Here is a 17117-nt window from a genome sequence, read left to right on the forward strand (position 1 = left end):
CCCTGACAGGTACTGCTGGCCCAGCGGCACGTGAAGCTGCCCACTAGACAAGGTCAATACAGCAATAAGCGAAGTATTTGTAATGATAGTGTTGTACTGCTTCACGCTGCATTCCTCAGTGGGCACTCAGCAGGCCTCCTGACACCACAGCCGTGGGCAAGGCAGGTGACTAAGTCCAGCACAGTCCTGAGTGGCACCCCTGAGGCTAAGATGGCGGGGGGGTGGGCAAGATGGCGGGGTGGAGGGGGCGCCTCACCCCCTGCATCGAGATACTAAGGAAACCGGGGCAGAAGAGCTCGTGGGGACATATTTAAAGCCTCGCTGGCAGCGCAGTGATCAGAGACGGGAAAATACACCCCGAGGAGTGCCGCTGCCGCAGCCCCTGGCGAGAACGCGCTCCCCCCTCGCCCTCCGAGGCCGGCGCGTCACCCCTTCCCCCGAGGCGGCTCCGGGGCGGGGCTAACGCAGAGAGCCCGCCCCCGCCGGGAAGGGGCGGTGTCAGTCCGCATCGACGCGGCTCTTCCGTAAACACCACCCCGGCCTCCCCCCCGCCTCGGCAGGGCCCATTCAGCGCGGGGGAGTCCGCGGAAGCGTCTTTTTTGTCCCCTTATATTTCTCCCCGCTTAGTGCTCGGGACCGGGCAGAACGAGGAGACACGGGATGTGTCTGCGGGAATAGGCGCAGGCTAATCCAAGTCCCTTGGGCTCGCTCGCCGTAAACAGGCAGGAAAAGGTTACCTGCCCCCCACCCCCGTCAGTAGCAGAGGTGGACGCGCCCAAGGAAGACACTAATAGTCAGGACTGGGCACATAAATCCGGGGGGCTGTTTAAAGCCCCGGTGAGCGCCGTGGAGGAGGGTGAGGTGTTGCTGCTGCAGCCGTCGGGCCGTGGTGAGTGACCTGAGTGAGCAGTGGCTGAGCTGCGCCGTCCGATGACGGTACTGTACGGCACACGGCTCGGTGTTCGGGCACGTACAGGCCATGAGCTGCGGGGTGAGTCCGGGTCCGAGCCGGCGCGGGGGCCGCTGCCCTCCCGTGCGGTGCGGGTGGCTGGGAGGTGGCGGGCTGGCGCTCCGCTCCGCTGCCCTGGTGGAGCTCCTGCCGCAGCAGGTGGGTTTCGCAGCCCCGGCTCTGAGTCTGTAGGGCACCCCTTGCCCCGTGTCTCCGGGGCTGTCTCCGTCCCTTAGTGACTGGTGTCCGCCGGGACGGTCTCTCACGACGGACGCAGCCGCGAGCTTCCCCCCCGCAGCCCCGCTCCAGCAGAGCAAGGGCATCGCGGTTCCTTCCCCGGGGCGTGCGAGGCCGGGACCCGTGGCGGCGGGCAGCCGGGCTCGCCTTCCCCCGGGCTGGCAGAGAGAGGGTTCCCCCTTCCCTTCTCCTCCCTTCCTCCCCCCCGGGCCTGTCCTTGGAAACGCTGTTTGTTTTGGTCGGCGAGTGCCAAACTCCTGCCTCTGGCAACTGTTAAAAACATGGGGCCGGGGGAGGAGACGGACAGTGAAACAGATGGAGGAAGAGGAGGAGCCGCTGGCGGCGGTGCCGCTCCCCCGCGTCCCGCCGACGGGAGCTGGCGGGGGAACGGGGCGTCGGGGACGTCCCCGGCGACCCTTCAGGGGGTTGTGGCCCCTCGTCACAGCCCGGGTGGGGGGAGCGTTGCCAGAATGTCCGAGGTGTAAGTAACTCCCGTGGCACCCACCTTGCGGGATGCGTGCTCACCTCGCTCTTACCTAGGTATTTTTAAGCCTTCATCAAGACAAGCCTATGTGTAAAGGGAAGAGCTGCGGAGCTAGAAAGCTAAAGGAGTGAAATGTCGGCTGTAAGCTGTGAAAGATGAGGCGTGAGGGGATTCCGTAACTCTTAACAAAGGTTCTTTTCTGCTCCTGTGCTGTGAGTGCTGACAAAGGTGGAGTCAGTGAAAGGGAAACTCGAGCCCAAATGAGATTCAGTTGGTGCCAGCTTGAAGATAGTAAGGATGTAAACCCAGCAGAGTAAACAAAGTTAAGACATTTATAGTGGTAAAACTAGACAGAGCACTTTAAAAGTGTGCATGGATAGAGATACTTACTTGAACAATGCAGAGCTGTGGAGAAACTTTCCTTGAAGATGCTATCTGAAGAAAAAAACCCTTCTGAACTTTTCCCCTTAGGTGCTTCATAAAATAACTTCTAAAACAAGCCTTCAGGAATAAAAAGCGTGCTTGTGCTCCTTCAAACTAATCTGATCTTGCAATCTTGATCAGTTCCAAGTGAATGATCAGGCTGGGTGATGTGGTTGACAGTAGAAGTGGAGGATGCCTTTAGGTATCTACAGTATTATATTCATTGCATCTTTGCTAAAAAGAAAAACCCCAAACTGTCTAATTAGCAGCAGAAACCGTGATAATTTATTTCTTCCTTGGTAAATTAACTGGAATCTTGGGTTTTGTACATTTTACAAGATATTTTTAGCTTGGTCTTCCATTTAGTGTTTATTCTTAAAAACTGCATAATAGTGCTGATTGAAAGAAAGCTAACAGGGCAATGAAGCCCACTGTGAAGGTATCCATCCTAATGTAAAAGTAAACATCAGGCGTTTTAATGCAGGAAGAGTAAAGCAAGCTGTAACCACAGGGTGACCCTGATAGGTAGGCTATTAAGCTGTGTATTAAAACAACAGCCTAATATGTAATACTTAATGAAGATGATGGTATTGTGTATTCAAGGTGGTGAGTTACAAAGGTGTTGGAAGGCTAAAGGGCTTTCTGAAATATTTTTACTTGGGCATTGTATTAATCTAAACTTAAAATTACATGTGAACTTGGCCCTTCACTTGTGAGAAGCTCTATGCTGCCTACAAAAGTATAAGGAAAAGCAGCTATTACAGTGTATGATATATATATATATAAAAAATGACTAAACTCAGTTGCCTATTGTTGCAACTAATTAAAAGTGCCCTTTTTGGTTGTACTTCCTTTTGATATGCTCAATTAAGTTTTTTAGCTGTTGGGCAGCAAATTTGAAAACTGTAGATGACATATTCCAGATTCTGCTTATGTATTCATGTATGTTTACTTTTGTGCTTGCTGCCTTGTTTTAACTTTAAAAGTTAGAATTTAGCAGTAATGTTATGAATCTGCAGAATATGCCCATTCTTCCTTACCATTACATTTGAGGAATCCTGGTAGGAAATGTATTACTTTAAGGCAAAGATTGCAATGTTTTTTCAGTGTGTCATCTCCTGTTACATTGTTGAAACTTCTTACTTAAATTAAGCCTTCTGAAGCACTCTGACAGCTGTGCTATCTGTGTGTGTAAGAACAGGTATGGTCTCAGAACATCAAAATATGTCATGGGCCTCTTTGAAATGCAAGTATTTGTTGCCAAAAGATGCTTTGCTGGGAATAGTATGTAGAGACTTAATATATTTAGAATTTTAATTTCTACTTTAATGATTTGATTTTCTTGGGAATCAAGATTGGGATAGAAAATGGCAATGCTGACTTGCCTCCGTGCCTGATTTGGTACTTCTGTTAGGAGCACCTTGCAAATCTGAATATTTATTACAATTATCATAGTAACGGTTAAGAGGAAGTTCTTGAAATGATGTATAAATTTTGAGGGGTTTTAATGGTCATTCAACTTCAGTGTTCTTAACATCTAGATTGAAGCAGTAGACGCATCTTGAAGCGCTTATACTAGCAGAGTGACTTACAAGACTTTTTGGGCCAGTACACTGCTAACAACATTAATAAAATCTTTCGATGGACCACATGCAGCATTAACCTTTTGGAGGTTAGTAGTTGGGATTTTTTTAAATAAAAATAAAGGACATCTTTCTATGTGATTAAAGCCTGGAAGTAGTGTTCTGATGCTGATCCGGAAACAATAGTGGGAGGGTAATAAAGCTGTGCAGTCTCTGTGGGATTACTGTATTTGAGTGCTTCCACATCAAGAACCTGGAGTGTGTTTGACAATTAGGTTACTTGTCACAACTAGTTTCTAGTTAGTGGTAGCTTTAAGATCTGTCATGCAGATGTTAATTGAAGAAATAGTTTGGCTCTTCTGTAACATTAACTAGTGACTTATTTCTAGTTGTAACTTAAATACAACTTCCACACCAAAAATCTCAGCCTTTTTTGTTTTCTAGGTTCTCTTGCAATTCTCAGTCTTGTTTAGTCAACACTGCTTTAAATGTATGCTTCTTTTCAATTGCTTCATAGAAGTTACAAAAAATGCTTTTCTAGTAAGAGTTATGTTAAAGATCACAACTAATGCTGTAAGCCTTGAACTCATGACCTCTATAACCTGATCAAAAGTCTTACTGGTTTCTCCAGTAAGGTAATAAACTGTCAGCTGTGTTCTTGCTGATGTGCCTAATTCTTTTCACAAAAAACAGCATAAAATATAAATAAGGTGTTCAAATGCATCCTCTTTCCTCTTAGGAGAGGAGGAAGAGTAAACATACACTTAAAAAAATGTTAATCACCTCAGTTAACAGGGGAGTACTCATCAGTCTAATACTTCATCAGGTTATAAAGGCCTGTTTAGGATGAGCTGGTAGCCAAAAAATGAAATGCTCTAAGCTGTAACTAGGTGCCAGCATAAAGAAATATTCATTCTTACTCCCTTTTGTGTCTCTTGACCCAACAATATGTTGATTCACCTAAGTACACACAAAGATCACCCTTTTGCTGCCAAAAGTGACTTTTTCAAAGTTCAACAGTTGCAAAATGCAGTTTTTCTTGCCTGCTGAAGTTGATGCAATTTAATCATAAATGAAGTTGCATTACTTACACTTGCTAACAAAAAGCATTGTTGGCTATGTCCCTTCATAAAGTCTACTACAGAATGCTTCATGGCCATAATTGAAGATGGACAGCTACTTTTGGTATCTGGGCCAAATTCCTTTGGTAGTAATTACGGCTGACTTCCAGTTTCTCATTTTAATATGGTTATGAACATATTTTTCACTTCCTGTCATACAACTATTAATCATCTCTATCACAGTATGCAGCTGTTCATATTCTCTGCAGTTGCAGATTATCTTTCTGGGAGGCAGTTTCTTTATGTGGACAGAAGCACTATGGAGCATGACACTTCTCAGTATTGCTGTGTATGCTGAATGTAATGTTAGTGGCTCAGAGTTACTGTTTGACTTAGAAACCCCATCTACCCTCATCTGTATGAAGAGTAATTTTGAGGTTTATGCCATTGTTGATCTGATTCTGAGCAAAGACCCACCTAAAGCAGCAGGCTAGAATTTCAGCTGTGCCCTGTCAGAAATGTAATATTCTGAATTATTTGCCTGTTCTCCCACAGCAACTTTTATGTTTGCTTCACAGTTGTTACACTCAGTGCAGTCAGTTTGTGGAAGGAAGCTAATTGCTAAACATCACTTGGTGAAGTTGAGAGGGGGTGGGGATGGATGGGTATGGTATCATCATAAGACGCCTTTACGGACATGGAGAGCTTCCAAAACTGACAAGCCACTTTACGGGTTACCGTGGGTAGTCTTTCTTTAAGTATAACCAATTTACAGACTCTCTCTAACATAACCATTAAGGTATGAAACAGAAGAAGGTACAAAACTTTCTTGCAGAACAGGTGTAGTTTGTTAATAACTGTGTGATTCTGCATGTCAGGCCAGATCCTTTCTGTAACACCCTTTTAAGAAGGCAGCTACTTGTTCTTAATTAATAATATAATGATAAGTATCTGACTTTGAGACACAAACAAGTAAGTGTTGGTTTTATGGGAAGTTATTTGTCTTTCCAGGTCTTGTTTACTGTAGCAGCTACAGTGAATCAGAATGCCGCTCAATGATGACCAGAACAGTGATTCAGATTCTTCACGCCTCTCTGAAAGCACAGCTTCTTCTAGCGACTCTGAATATTCAAGACAAAGCTTTAACAGTGATTCTTCAAGCAAACCCAGTTCCCCAGCGTGTAAGCCTATTTCAACCTTACCTGCATTGTGCATAGACAGATAAGGCTAACTTATCTCATTTCTCTTTGCTGTCATGGGTAGAACCTGGGATTCTGAATCTCTGTTTAAGAGTATTAAGAGAAAAGCATGGCTTTCTCTCTGCTGTGAAGCAGCGCATCTCCTTGTGTGTGGAACACCACCAGCAGCTGTATCCGTGGGGGTCTCCCTGTGCAGTCCTTCAGAAAGTGTAAGAAAAGTGTGCCACCATGGACATCCTAATCTTGAGCTAATCTTGATGTTGATAGCAGTTTCCCACTCAACCAGACACTGCTTTGTGCAAAAAGTGGATTTTTTTCTGTTTGCTCCATATGCTTAAAAACTAAATCTGTAACTTGCAGATTTATAATATCACATTGTTACATTAAATTAATCTCAATTTCACATTTTTCTTTCGTAAATATTAGCATCAAACAGAAAACACACACACTTGCACAAGGACAGTATTTTGAATAATGATAAATAAAACGTTGGTTAAGATGTGCTTCGTGTTCATGTCTGTAAGCATTCTCAGACCACCTGTACTTCTTAGCATCTAAGTGGAGTCTTACATTAAAGCAAACTTGTTAGTGGAACTGCTGTTGGCAGCTGGCTCTTTGTCTTTATTACCAGTCTTCAAAGGCTTAATTCAAAATACTAAATTGAATGACAGGGTTTAGAAACTTTGGGAATTTACTCTTGCTTTTCAATGTTGTTGTTAATTGTAAAAAGGGAACGTAACTTATGATGTATCTGCTATGGAACATAAGTGGGGGATTCTCAAGTCAGTAGCTTCAGAACCTTCTCTACAGGTAATAAAATGCCAATATAGGCATCATGTGTTCACAGTTATAATGGACATCTGGTATCTTACTGCCCATGCTTTTGGTCTGGTGGATGTTACAGAACAGTAAATAGGAAATCTGTTGAATGCAAGATCCTGTTTTAAAGGAAAAAAGATATCATAGTTAAGATGTAGAAATATGAAATTGCTTTTCAAAATGTTATGGGGCTTGGGTGGTATTACCCACACACACCCCTGATAAGCTGGGAGTTTCCTGAGTTAGTGTTTTTAGAAGATATAAAGACCTGGTAATCCTACGTTGTTTCTACTAGAGTACTAGACTCTACTTAGCAAGCAGAGCAGTAAAACTTCTAAATATTTTCAATGGCACTTATCAACTATAGTTATTTGGCTTGAATTGATCTTATTTGTTCCAGCAGCAAGCCCTCCTAAGATTACTACATTTGATGAACTGATGGCAGCTGCAAGAAATTTGACAGACTTGACTCTAGCTCATGAAATTGCTGTAAATGCAAACTTTTGCATAAAACATGATGACTTACCACAGAACAGGTAAGAGCCTGAATTTTGCAAAAAGCAGCACTGGGGTTGGGAAGGGGGGAGAACAAATGGAGCAGCAAATAAAAAAAAAAAAGGCAAATTAAAAAAAAAGGCAAAAAAAACCCCTCAAAACATGTTGGGAAGGCTACAGATTTTTATCCTGCGCCTCCAGGTGTTGCTGTCAAAGCTATCTTGCTTGGAACAAGTGTTGCAATCCAGCTGAGCTGATATACTGTCTTGGAGTATATTGCTCTGTCTTAAATGTCACGTGGAAGATAAAAGGCTACTGCAATATGAATGCTTATAGTGAAGATGAGCATCAGTCTGTTCTGTGTAGTTCCAAGCCCTGTGGAAAACATGAATGGTGGCCTTCTATATTGTTGTATGTAGTAGCCCATTGGTACCACAGTGATAAGAAGATAGAGGGTCATCATGAACATAGCTGTAATATTAGCCCCAGAAGTGATGTAAAAATACCTGGACATCCAGAGGAAGTAAGAAGTAACCTCCCTAATGTATGTAGCTAAAATGCTTTTGCTTACAGACTTAAATTAAAAATTTAAATGCTTAAAAATTACCTTGGTCTTTACTTTGAGAAAACTTACATCAAAAACCGAGGTTTTTTAATTGCCCAAGTCCCTTAACTGGTAATGTCTTATATGACAAAGCACAAAGCTTTCTCAAAAACTCTTCTAACTTGGTATGTTAAGTACTATGGATACAAATTCAATAAGGAAAGGTAATATCTCTTTACCTACATCGGAACTGCCAGCACCACTTTATAAAATACAGGGTCTTTAGGAAAGGCTTGTCAGTCTAGGCCATGTTTTGGGAGCTGATAATCCACAGCCCGAGAAAGATATGGTTGCAGGGCACAACAACTGGTGAGGTGTTGTGTGATCAGGTAAATCTAAAATACTTTTACCAAGGATGACAGCCAGTTGGGAGTCTTTTCTGTATCTAATTGATTTATTCCACAGCTTTGCAGGCACAGTAAAACAAATTGTACATGAGGCGTTTTGGGATCATTTGGAATCGGAACTGAATGAAGATCCTCCAGAATATGAACACGCTATCAAACTCTTTGAGGAAATTAAGGAGGTAATGTTCCTCCTCTTTTGCACCTCAGTATTGTTTTGTCATCTTACGTCTGAGAGTCCCTTACTTCACTGAAGGGCCTGCGAACTCAGCCAAGCCAACACTTTCAAGTTCTTTCTTTTAAGTTGAAGCCATGATTATTCAGAACTGCGAACAGGTGTTTGTTTGTAGTATATTTATATTAACTGTTAATATGGCCACACACACAGTGGCATATCTACTCAGGTTTCATTGTATGGCTGTTTGTTGCCAGTCAGCTCATTTCTCAAAGCTTCACATCTACTAGCCTCTTTCCAGCAACACACTGTGAGTTTAGGGCATAAACAGGAATACAAATGTGACTGCATCTGCCCGCATAGACTTTGTGCAATGATCATAAGGGAGCATACAAACCTTTAATCCTGGTACAATACTAAGTCTTTCGAAATTTTAAGTTAGTAAATGTGTGTTTTACAGGGCAGCTTCCCAGTTTTTGAAAGTCTCACTGTTGACACGCTTTCTGTTTTACTGGCTATGAGCATTTTTGCAGAAGCCTGTGATCCTTTTAACAGTCCTTTTTTTTTTTTTTTTTCCCTGCTACCTTAGATAATGTTCAGTCTTAATGTGTCTTGTTATAGTCAGTCAGCTAAGTACACTTGACGTTAATATTAAAATTTTACTTCATGTTTACTAAGTTGTTTGGTTTTTATTGATAAGCTCTTCATTTTCTTTTCTTTTTTTTTTTCTCCCCCTACTTTAGATTCTTCTTTCCTTCCTGACTCCTGGAACAAACAGGATTCAAAATCAGATTTGTGAAGTTCTAGATACAGATCTTATAAGACAGCAGGCAGAACACAATGCTGTTGATATTCATGGGCTAGCTAACTACATCATCAACACTATGGGAAAGTTATGTGCTCCAATAAGAGACAATGATATAAAACAGTTAAAAGCAACAGACAATATCGTAGAATTACTGAGGTTGGTATTTGGGTGTGGGTTTTGGGGTTTTTTTTAAGAGTAAAAACCTCTTCTCTGAAAGACTACTGGATAGTGGAAGAGGGTGTTGAAGTCTTAAATTGTGTCGGTTCACATAACACCTATTCCCAAACCACTGGAAAACTTATTTTTATACAGAAATATTGAAGGGGAAGAGCTATGACATACTGACCAGAATACTATGTGTATCTCTAATTTATAATGAAATGGGTAGAATGCGTAAATCAAACACTACCAACTCTGAATATCAAAGCCACTGAACAACAAAAAATGCACTCTTGCAATAATGTGTGTTTCAGAAACTGGTTTTTTTTTTCAGTCTTGTCCATCCTTACAAAATCTTAAAATCTCTTTACTAAAGATCTTTTTACTTGAACTTGAGTAAAACACTTGCATAAAAGGGCAGTTTACTGCTCCTTAGTACACTGAAATATTAAGAGTAAATGGTGGTAGTTGTTCTGATATTTCATTGCAACTTGGATGATACACAGGGACCAAAGCAGCTGGCTCAGAAGGATTGTTTCTCTTGGTGAAATTACAGTGACTATAAGGTTAAAATCTGTTCATTTAGGCTGAGATGTACCAATTGGTATAGTTCTTGAAAACCCTTCTCTTTCTGTTACAGGGTTGTAGCACTTAGCTATGTTTGTCAAGCTCTCTGTACTTAATACAATGCTCCTTCAAGTATCCTGAAAGATGGGTAACATATCTGTTACACTGAAATACCAATGAAGGAGTTTACTTCTCCCAGAATTGAAATTAAAGTGCTAATGTATGTGTACCTCGTATGTGTTGGTTAAAATCAATAGACTATTGTAATGGTCAAATCTTAAATTCTTCCTTTCAGACAAATATTCCGTGTTTTGGACCTGATGAAAGTGGATATGGCAAATTACACAATTCAAAACCTTAGGCCATACCTTCAGCGTAATTTGGTGGACTATGAACGAACAAAATTCCAGGAAATTCTTGAAGAAACACCAAGTAGGTATCATGCTATATTTTAAACTTTTTTTTTTTTTTTAAAAAAGGACTATTTAAAGACATGCTATAACACCTATCAATTGTAGTTAATTTAGAGGAAAACTTCAGTTTCTTGTCTGGATCTAACTAATGCAAATATTCTTTGACAAGCAAGCTACCAATGGGCAATTGCTTAACTTGCTATAAAGTATGTTTATCTGTAATCTGGGGTGCTTTCAGACACATTTGTATTTGCTAAATAGGTCAGTATCTGAAAGAAAAAACCTACAGTGGTTCTTTCTGTCCGGAGGCAGAAGCCCTACACGCTGAAAGATGAGACTTTATATCTTTTTGTATGCCTTAAGTAAATATGTAAAACCAGTTCATGTGCCTGGAAGCTGGAAGGGACAGGATCATTATTTTAATAAACAAAAGGCAGGCTCTGAAGAAAACTTAGATGATGCAAAGTCAGCTTGATCCACTGTTACAGGTTTTGTGTAATATGGCTAAACATTGTTCAGGAAAATTATTTTCCAGGAAGAAAAAGTAAGCTTACTAACATCTGGGGCAGGGGCTTCTAAAATAGGAACCCTGAGCCATTGGTATGGCCTGCAGTGTCTACATAGGTAGTCTGAGAAAGAACTCCTTAAAAGCATTTCATTTGCTGTTAATACAGTTTATCTCCCTTCACCTCTACTTTGCAGTCTCCCTGAAGAAGGGGAAAAAATGCTTTGGGATCTCGGACTTTGAGGCTTTTTTTTAACCCCAAAATCTTGGCTGAAGCTTAACAATTTGGGTTTGTACAAGCTAGCTGGAATATTAAGGTGACCAATGGAAAATATTGGTGGGAAAAAACGAGGGAGAGAATTTACGTGTGACTATCCAGCTGTCCACTATGTTTAAATCTTCAGAAGTTCAATATTCCTGTTTGTGTAAAACTTTTTTCCTCCAGGTAGTGTTTATTTTGATGAAAGCATGCAGTAAATCTGTTTTGATTTGCAATGCTTAGGTGCCCTGGACCTCACCACAGAATGGATAAAGGAATCTATGGAAGATGAATTGTCATCCGTTTCTGATGAATCTTCATCATCCCCTGGTGCTGACGGTAGTTCTAAACCAATTATTAGTCCTATACTGGTGCTAAACAATGGCTACTTGAAACTGTTACAATGGGATTATCGCAAAACAATTCCAGAGGTAAGAAGAGTATTTTAGTGTCTTCAGATTTCTAGCTGTATGAAACCATCAGTGTAGTATAATAATCCTGACAATGTGAAGTATTCTCTTGCACTTAACTATCTGAGTAATAAGTTTAGAGTATATGCTAGTTCCTGAAATAGGAGATGGGCATGCCAACAACTAGAAAACAAAGCGAAGGTTGTTTTCCCTCTTTCCAATCATAGTCTGCTCCATCCTAAGAGCAGACTTGGCCATGGTCAAAGGTGGGCCTTGTCCTGACAGCACCTGGGCTTTCTGTACTTCTGAGAGAACTGACTATAGCATCCTGCTTTCCTAACAGCAGCAGGAATTGGTGGGATTACTCTTGCTTTAGAAATAGGATCAGTAAAAGCTTAAAGCCTTCTAAAATAGATATTCACTCTTTCTCAGTGCTCAGGTTTTTTTCTCCTCCAGCTCCTGATTACTGACCTCTGCAACCTTCCGTAAAGCCAATTTGAAATTGCCCATCAGTGAGGGCTAAAATTGGTATCTGCAGTGAATTCCCTAGCTGTACTTAGGGTGGCCTGGCAGAGAATTTGCTGAATACATGGGGATACTCATAGTGCTCTTAGTGGATGGAAGGGGAACCACCTTATTGCCTTCCTTCTAACAGTTTTGAGTAAGAGCTACATACAGGTATCCTCTGATGGATCTAGTTTGTTATACTATGAAATTACTGCCAAACAGTTGAATGTTAATGCCCCTGTGCTTCTCAGTGATTTAGTTAGGATGAACTCTTTCTAACCTAAAATAAGTCACTCCAGCCTATATCTTGCTGTGGGAATTACATTTTTGGTACAATCAAATGGCTTTTTGCCTGTAGCAGGCTATGTATCACTCACAGAACCTGCTCTGGTGGTTGAAATGGTGGTTGTCATGCACAGTTGTTCATCAGTTACAGACTATGCCATTTGTCAAAGGACAGCTAAATCCAGAAGACTTATTCTGTTTGTAACCTTGATCACCACAATGTCCTCTGGATCCCCTGAGCATTCTACGTCATGGGTTGAACTGCTCGGTGTAGATTTCTGTCAGCAGTGATGAGGAATAAGATTCAATTCTCAGTTTCTTCTGCACTGGAGGCATTACCTTTCTTCCTGGCACGGGCTTACTTCTGGTACTCGTACATAATGCCACTTTGTGCAATACTACATATTCAGGGAACCTCAGCTGCTGTCTCCTCCAACTTTGCGTATTTGTCATTAAAAACATGAATGCTTCATGGCTAGATCCTATATCTGTCCTTTTCACTGCCTTTCTCCCTCCGTATTCCTAAATTAGTATTATTGTTTCAATTCTAGACTCTAATAACAGATGAAGTTCGTCTTCAGGAGTTGAGAGAAAAGCTCAATCAATTAAAAATTGTAGCTTGCGTTTGTCTCATAACAAACAACATGGTGGGTGCAGCAATTGTAGATGTGCCTGATTTTGCTGACCAACTGAAAAGGATCTCTGTTCCTCTTCTTGAAGGCATGAACAAGAAGTAAGGCCTTGTTTTTATCACTCTTTGTATTTTTTACCAATAGGAAATAGCAGGTGGATCTGAAAACCTTTGAAAACAATTAAAATGTCATAGCCAATGCTTGTTAATGATAGGAAGATACAAAACTTTAACAATTTATATCTATATTCCCTTTACAATAGAAGTCCACTGTATGTTAGGCATGTGGTGTCAAAAGTTATATTTTAATGAAATCTTAATCTTGATGTTAGTCTACAGAATTTGCAGCCTAGTACTAAAGTTCATTCATATGCTCCTAATACTGGAGAGACTGTGGCAATACATTCACTAAATTGTCTTGTCAATTGCTTCAAACTTGTAGTTTAGCTACAGCTTAAGCTGTTTGGCTGCCTATTTCTGCTGTCACATGGACTACAAGAAAGTCTGATGTGATCTGAAAGGCTGTCTCAAAATAATTTTCCACTCTGCTTTTCCTCGTGAAATGCTATGCATGTGGCCCAGAAAAGCACCTGAACATAAGGGCAAAATTAAATGGTGTCACTGCTGCACACTTGAAATGATTTTTTTCCCTGTTTGAATAACAATTAAGTCCTCTTTTTAATGTAGTATTATTATCCAATGGAGATTTGCCCTGTATCTGTAGATGTACATAAAGCTGCAAAATCAAAAGATAACTTTTCTAAATTCTCATATTGCAGAGAGCAGGTTGGAAATAAAAGGGAAAGGAGACAAGGCAGGTCACCTTACAACCTATGCTACAGAAACTGCAAAAGTTAACGCTTTGCTCTTTCTTTCTTCCAGAAATTTTGATTTGAAGGAGGCTCTGAATGCTATTGGTGTCCAGATTTGCAGCAAAGTGAACAGGTCTCTAGCTGAAAGAGGTCTTCCTACTCTTAATGAAGAAATGCAGAGTAATTTAATGGGTCAGATTGCTCATATCGTTGAGGAGAATAATCCTGTCAGTTCCTTGATTGGTGAGTAAGATAATAAATAACTGTCCTGTCGTATGTGTCTGTAAATAAACTTATTTCCAGCAAGCTTAATCAGCTGAAACCACTTCCTCGCTGCAGTAAAATAGTGGGTCAACTAAGAGTAAGGGAATGTTGTTTACCTGTAGATGGTGTTCTCGGTATGTTGCAGAGCATGGTTAGTCACTGCTAGAAATAATATAAAGTGTCTGTACAAACAGGCCTAGACATGTTAGTCTTTTGGAGAAAAATTTAGAAGAATGAGTAATAATCAGTCGCCCTTCTGTCAGTTCTGGGTTTAAACCTAGTGGGTTTCTCCTTAGAGTCTACTTCGTATTAGGTAATTGTTGCAGCAGATTTATGCTGTGTCCACCCTGTGGGAGACAACTTTAAGAAGCTTTCAGTATTGTTTCCCACTACAACATGGGCTTGGGAAAGAGTTGGATTTTTTTGCTGTGCTGGCGTACGGGGTGCTTACAAAGTGAGTGTGGCATCATCTTGGTTTACATTTGTTCTGTGCATACTTCATATTCATTTTCAGACAAACGAATCCAGTTCTTCATGAGAAGCTTGCTTGCGCTTCCAAGTTTTCAGAAGAATATGCCTACTATGCCAGGAGGCCTTTCTGTGATTCAGACAGAGATGGAGTATGTTGGATCTCAGTATGCAAGCATTGTAAACTTCAATAAACAAGTGTATGGACCATTCTATGCAAATATACTAAGAAAACTACTTTTTCCTGAGGCACCAATGGGGAAAGCAGAAACAGAAACACCTACCAATTAAAAAAAAAAAAAGAGACCTATTTCTGTAACCCTTTTTTACCTTCCAAGACAGTGATCTGACTTCCCCACTAACAACAGCCCACTCAATTGACTATTAGTGAGAGAGGTATTGTAAAATGTATGCAGATAGCTTTTGAAATTCACTGGATGAATTAATTTCATGGACATACATATTTTAATAGACTACATTTGTTTAACAGATTGTGTCACTTGTAAATAGCCAGTGAGTTCTTAGTTTTCATGGCAAGCATCTATAGTGGGAAAGTGCTGGCAAAGTGTGTACTGTTTTGCCACCATTAAAACATGTTATTTTTCAACTTAAATATATTTACATATAGCAATGCAATTATGATATGACAAAACAATTGTAGATAAAATGTACTGTGCTTACATTGTATTTTTGTAGAGCAACGTCTTATAAAACAATTATGTTTCTGAAAAGACTTTAAAGCAAAAAACCAGCATAACTGCTTTTGTAACCAAAACCAGGTTTATACTAGGCCAAGTTGTGGTACTCCTGCAATTACTGGAACCAGAACTTGGCCTCTGTTACATTAAGGAATGCCAGTATTAAAAGCTGGTTGGAGTGAAGCATTCACCACTTAAAGTAGGAATCATTCAGAACTTCTCAGCTGTAATTGAGATTAATGATAAACACCTAAGAAACATGATGTCGGCAGGGGAGTGGAGTACATTTATGTATATAATGTTTATAAGCATTTTGTTTATCCAGTGGAGGTGATACTGATCTTAATTCTAATCTCTAATATGTGTATGTACTGATCTTTGATCTTGATGGGTATTAAGTATTTTTAAGTTTGGTCTTTCTGACCTTTATTCCTAAAAGCACTTGAGAGTGACCTTAAAGAGTACCACAGAGCAATTTCCCTTTTTATATTCTGTTAGATGAGTATGTTTCAAAACATACTCTTGGGTCTGAAAGCGAAAACCCAAACAATTAGTCATTCTTGAAAATGTCTTAGATTCATTTTCACTGAGTCTGTGAAAAATACTGCAGTATTCCTTTGGAATAGGCCCCAATACTTAGTTCCTATTTAAAGCATCAAGAGTCTTGCATACAGAAAATGAACAGGCTTGAAACTGAGAAATGTGGAAGTAAACTTCTGTAAGTTTACACAGGCTTTATTTTGCCTATTTCAGATTACTGGGAATAAATACTGCTGGAATACCTATTATAGACGTGTTCTTGTCTATGAAATTGAGTCATAATTTACTTGAATGTGACCTTTTTTAATATATTTACCATATAGTCCTTTTAAAATGTCATATATATATAAAAGCTACATGTGGTACAAGTTATATAGCTTGGCTTTAATATTTTATACTACAATTTTTTATGAAGAGACAAAATATTGCCCATAAAGGCTTAATGTGTCACACAAATTGTGTATGTACCTTACTATGTCTATCATAAAGGTCTAAAAAACTGGGCATTATTAGCACTGTGGTTTTGTAGTCCATTCTTACAGAGTTGTGAACTCTTATTTAGTAAGGGAAATGACTTCCAGTCAGCTGTTCCTCAGTGTCCAAGGACTTTGGTCACATGTACATGATAAGAAAAAATTCCTTCAAAATGCCTTTTTAGAAAAGAAATATCTCTAGTGCACTTCTGCTCTATCCCTTGTAAAAACTTTGCACAAAATAAAGATGTATATAAATTTTAAAGGGACCTGTTTCCTGAAGCCTGAAAAACCTGAGAGAAAGGAACTCTTAGAATATAGTAACTGTGCCATTAGGTCAAACAGGCTTTCTCAGATGAATATGACATTTTGATATACAGTTTGAAATCATCAAGACAAGAAATGCATTTCAAAAGCAATTATGGGGAATTAAATCTTAGTGATTTGCTACATCTTTAGTAATACCTGAATTATTTTGAGCTTCAGCCAAAAGGGTTTTGTGAACATTTGAAGGTGATTTATAATGTGATTATGAACTTTTTATCATAATACTTTATATGCATTCTATTGTAAAAATAAATATGAAACTGTAGATCTTTAATATACTGGGGAAACTGTCATACTAGTTTTTACCAGTAAATACTCAAAAAATGATAATTCATTGGGGTTTTTGGTGATTAAAGTGACTTGCAAAGGGCATTTTATAGCATGGCCTATGTTTCAAGTGATTGTTTAATGTATCTTAACTTTTATTTAACGTTTCAAACATGGACATTGCATCTGTTTAATGTTACGTGTTGCATGCTGTTTATGCTACTGTGGCTGAAATGCACTTGCCTCTACTCTGAAGTTGTCCTTGTGAAATAAGATGCCATTCTGTAGCAGCTTTCTTTGTTGAAATACAAATATTTGAGGTTTTGTATGCATTAAATTTTGTTTGTGATA

The 17117-nt window shown here is 39.9% G+C and overlaps 1 protein-coding gene across 9 annotated transcripts; it reads left to right on the plus strand.

Moving 5' to 3' along the window:
• The first annotated feature begins 538 nt into the window (after nt 1-538).
• Nucleotides 539-17117, plus strand: TCP11L2 (t-complex 11 like 2). Of its 9 annotated transcripts, XM_040597037.1 has the most exons (12): nt 539-889; nt 2142-2295; nt 3635-3765; nt 5749-5918; nt 7156-7291; nt 8260-8380; nt 9117-9337; nt 10203-10339; nt 11328-11515; nt 12838-13019; nt 13800-13972; nt 14508-17117. In XM_040597037.1, the coding sequence occupies exons 4-12, from the start codon at nt 5783-5785 to the stop codon at nt 14750-14752; spliced, it is 1539 nt and encodes a 512-aa protein (XP_040452971.1). In that variant the 5' UTR covers nt 539-889; nt 2142-2295; nt 3635-3765; nt 5749-5782; the 3' UTR covers nt 14753-17117. The 9 variants fall into 9 exon arrangements, with proteins under 9 accessions (XP_040452971.1, XP_040452969.1, XP_040452970.1 ...); XM_040597035.1 differs by lacking the exon at nt 2142-2295 and having other exon boundaries at nt 539-991; XM_040597036.1 differs by lacking the exon at nt 2142-2295.

The sequence above is a fragment of the Falco naumanni genome, chromosome 5 (genome assembly GCF_017639655.2).
Source record: "Falco naumanni isolate bFalNau1 chromosome 5, bFalNau1.pat, whole genome shotgun sequence".
Classification (NCBI taxonomy): Eukaryota; Metazoa; Chordata; class Aves; order Falconiformes; family Falconidae; genus Falco; species Falco naumanni.

What these genes read in the sequence shown, in the direction of transcription:
- TCP11L2 (XM_040597035.1), top strand. Translation starts at nt 5,783, where the DNA reads ATGCCGCTCAATGATGACCAGAACAGTGATTCAGATTCTTCACGCCTC. An exon ending in GATGACTTACCACAGAACAG is followed by an intron (nt 7,292 to 8,259) that starts GTAAGAGCCTGA and finishes TTTATTCCACAG; the next exon opens with CTTTGCAGGCACAGTAAAAC. An exon ending in TCCTGTCAGTTCCTTGATTG is followed by an intron (nt 13,973 to 14,507) that starts GTGAGTAAGATA and finishes ATTCATTTTCAG; the next exon opens with ACAAACGAATCCAGTTCTTC.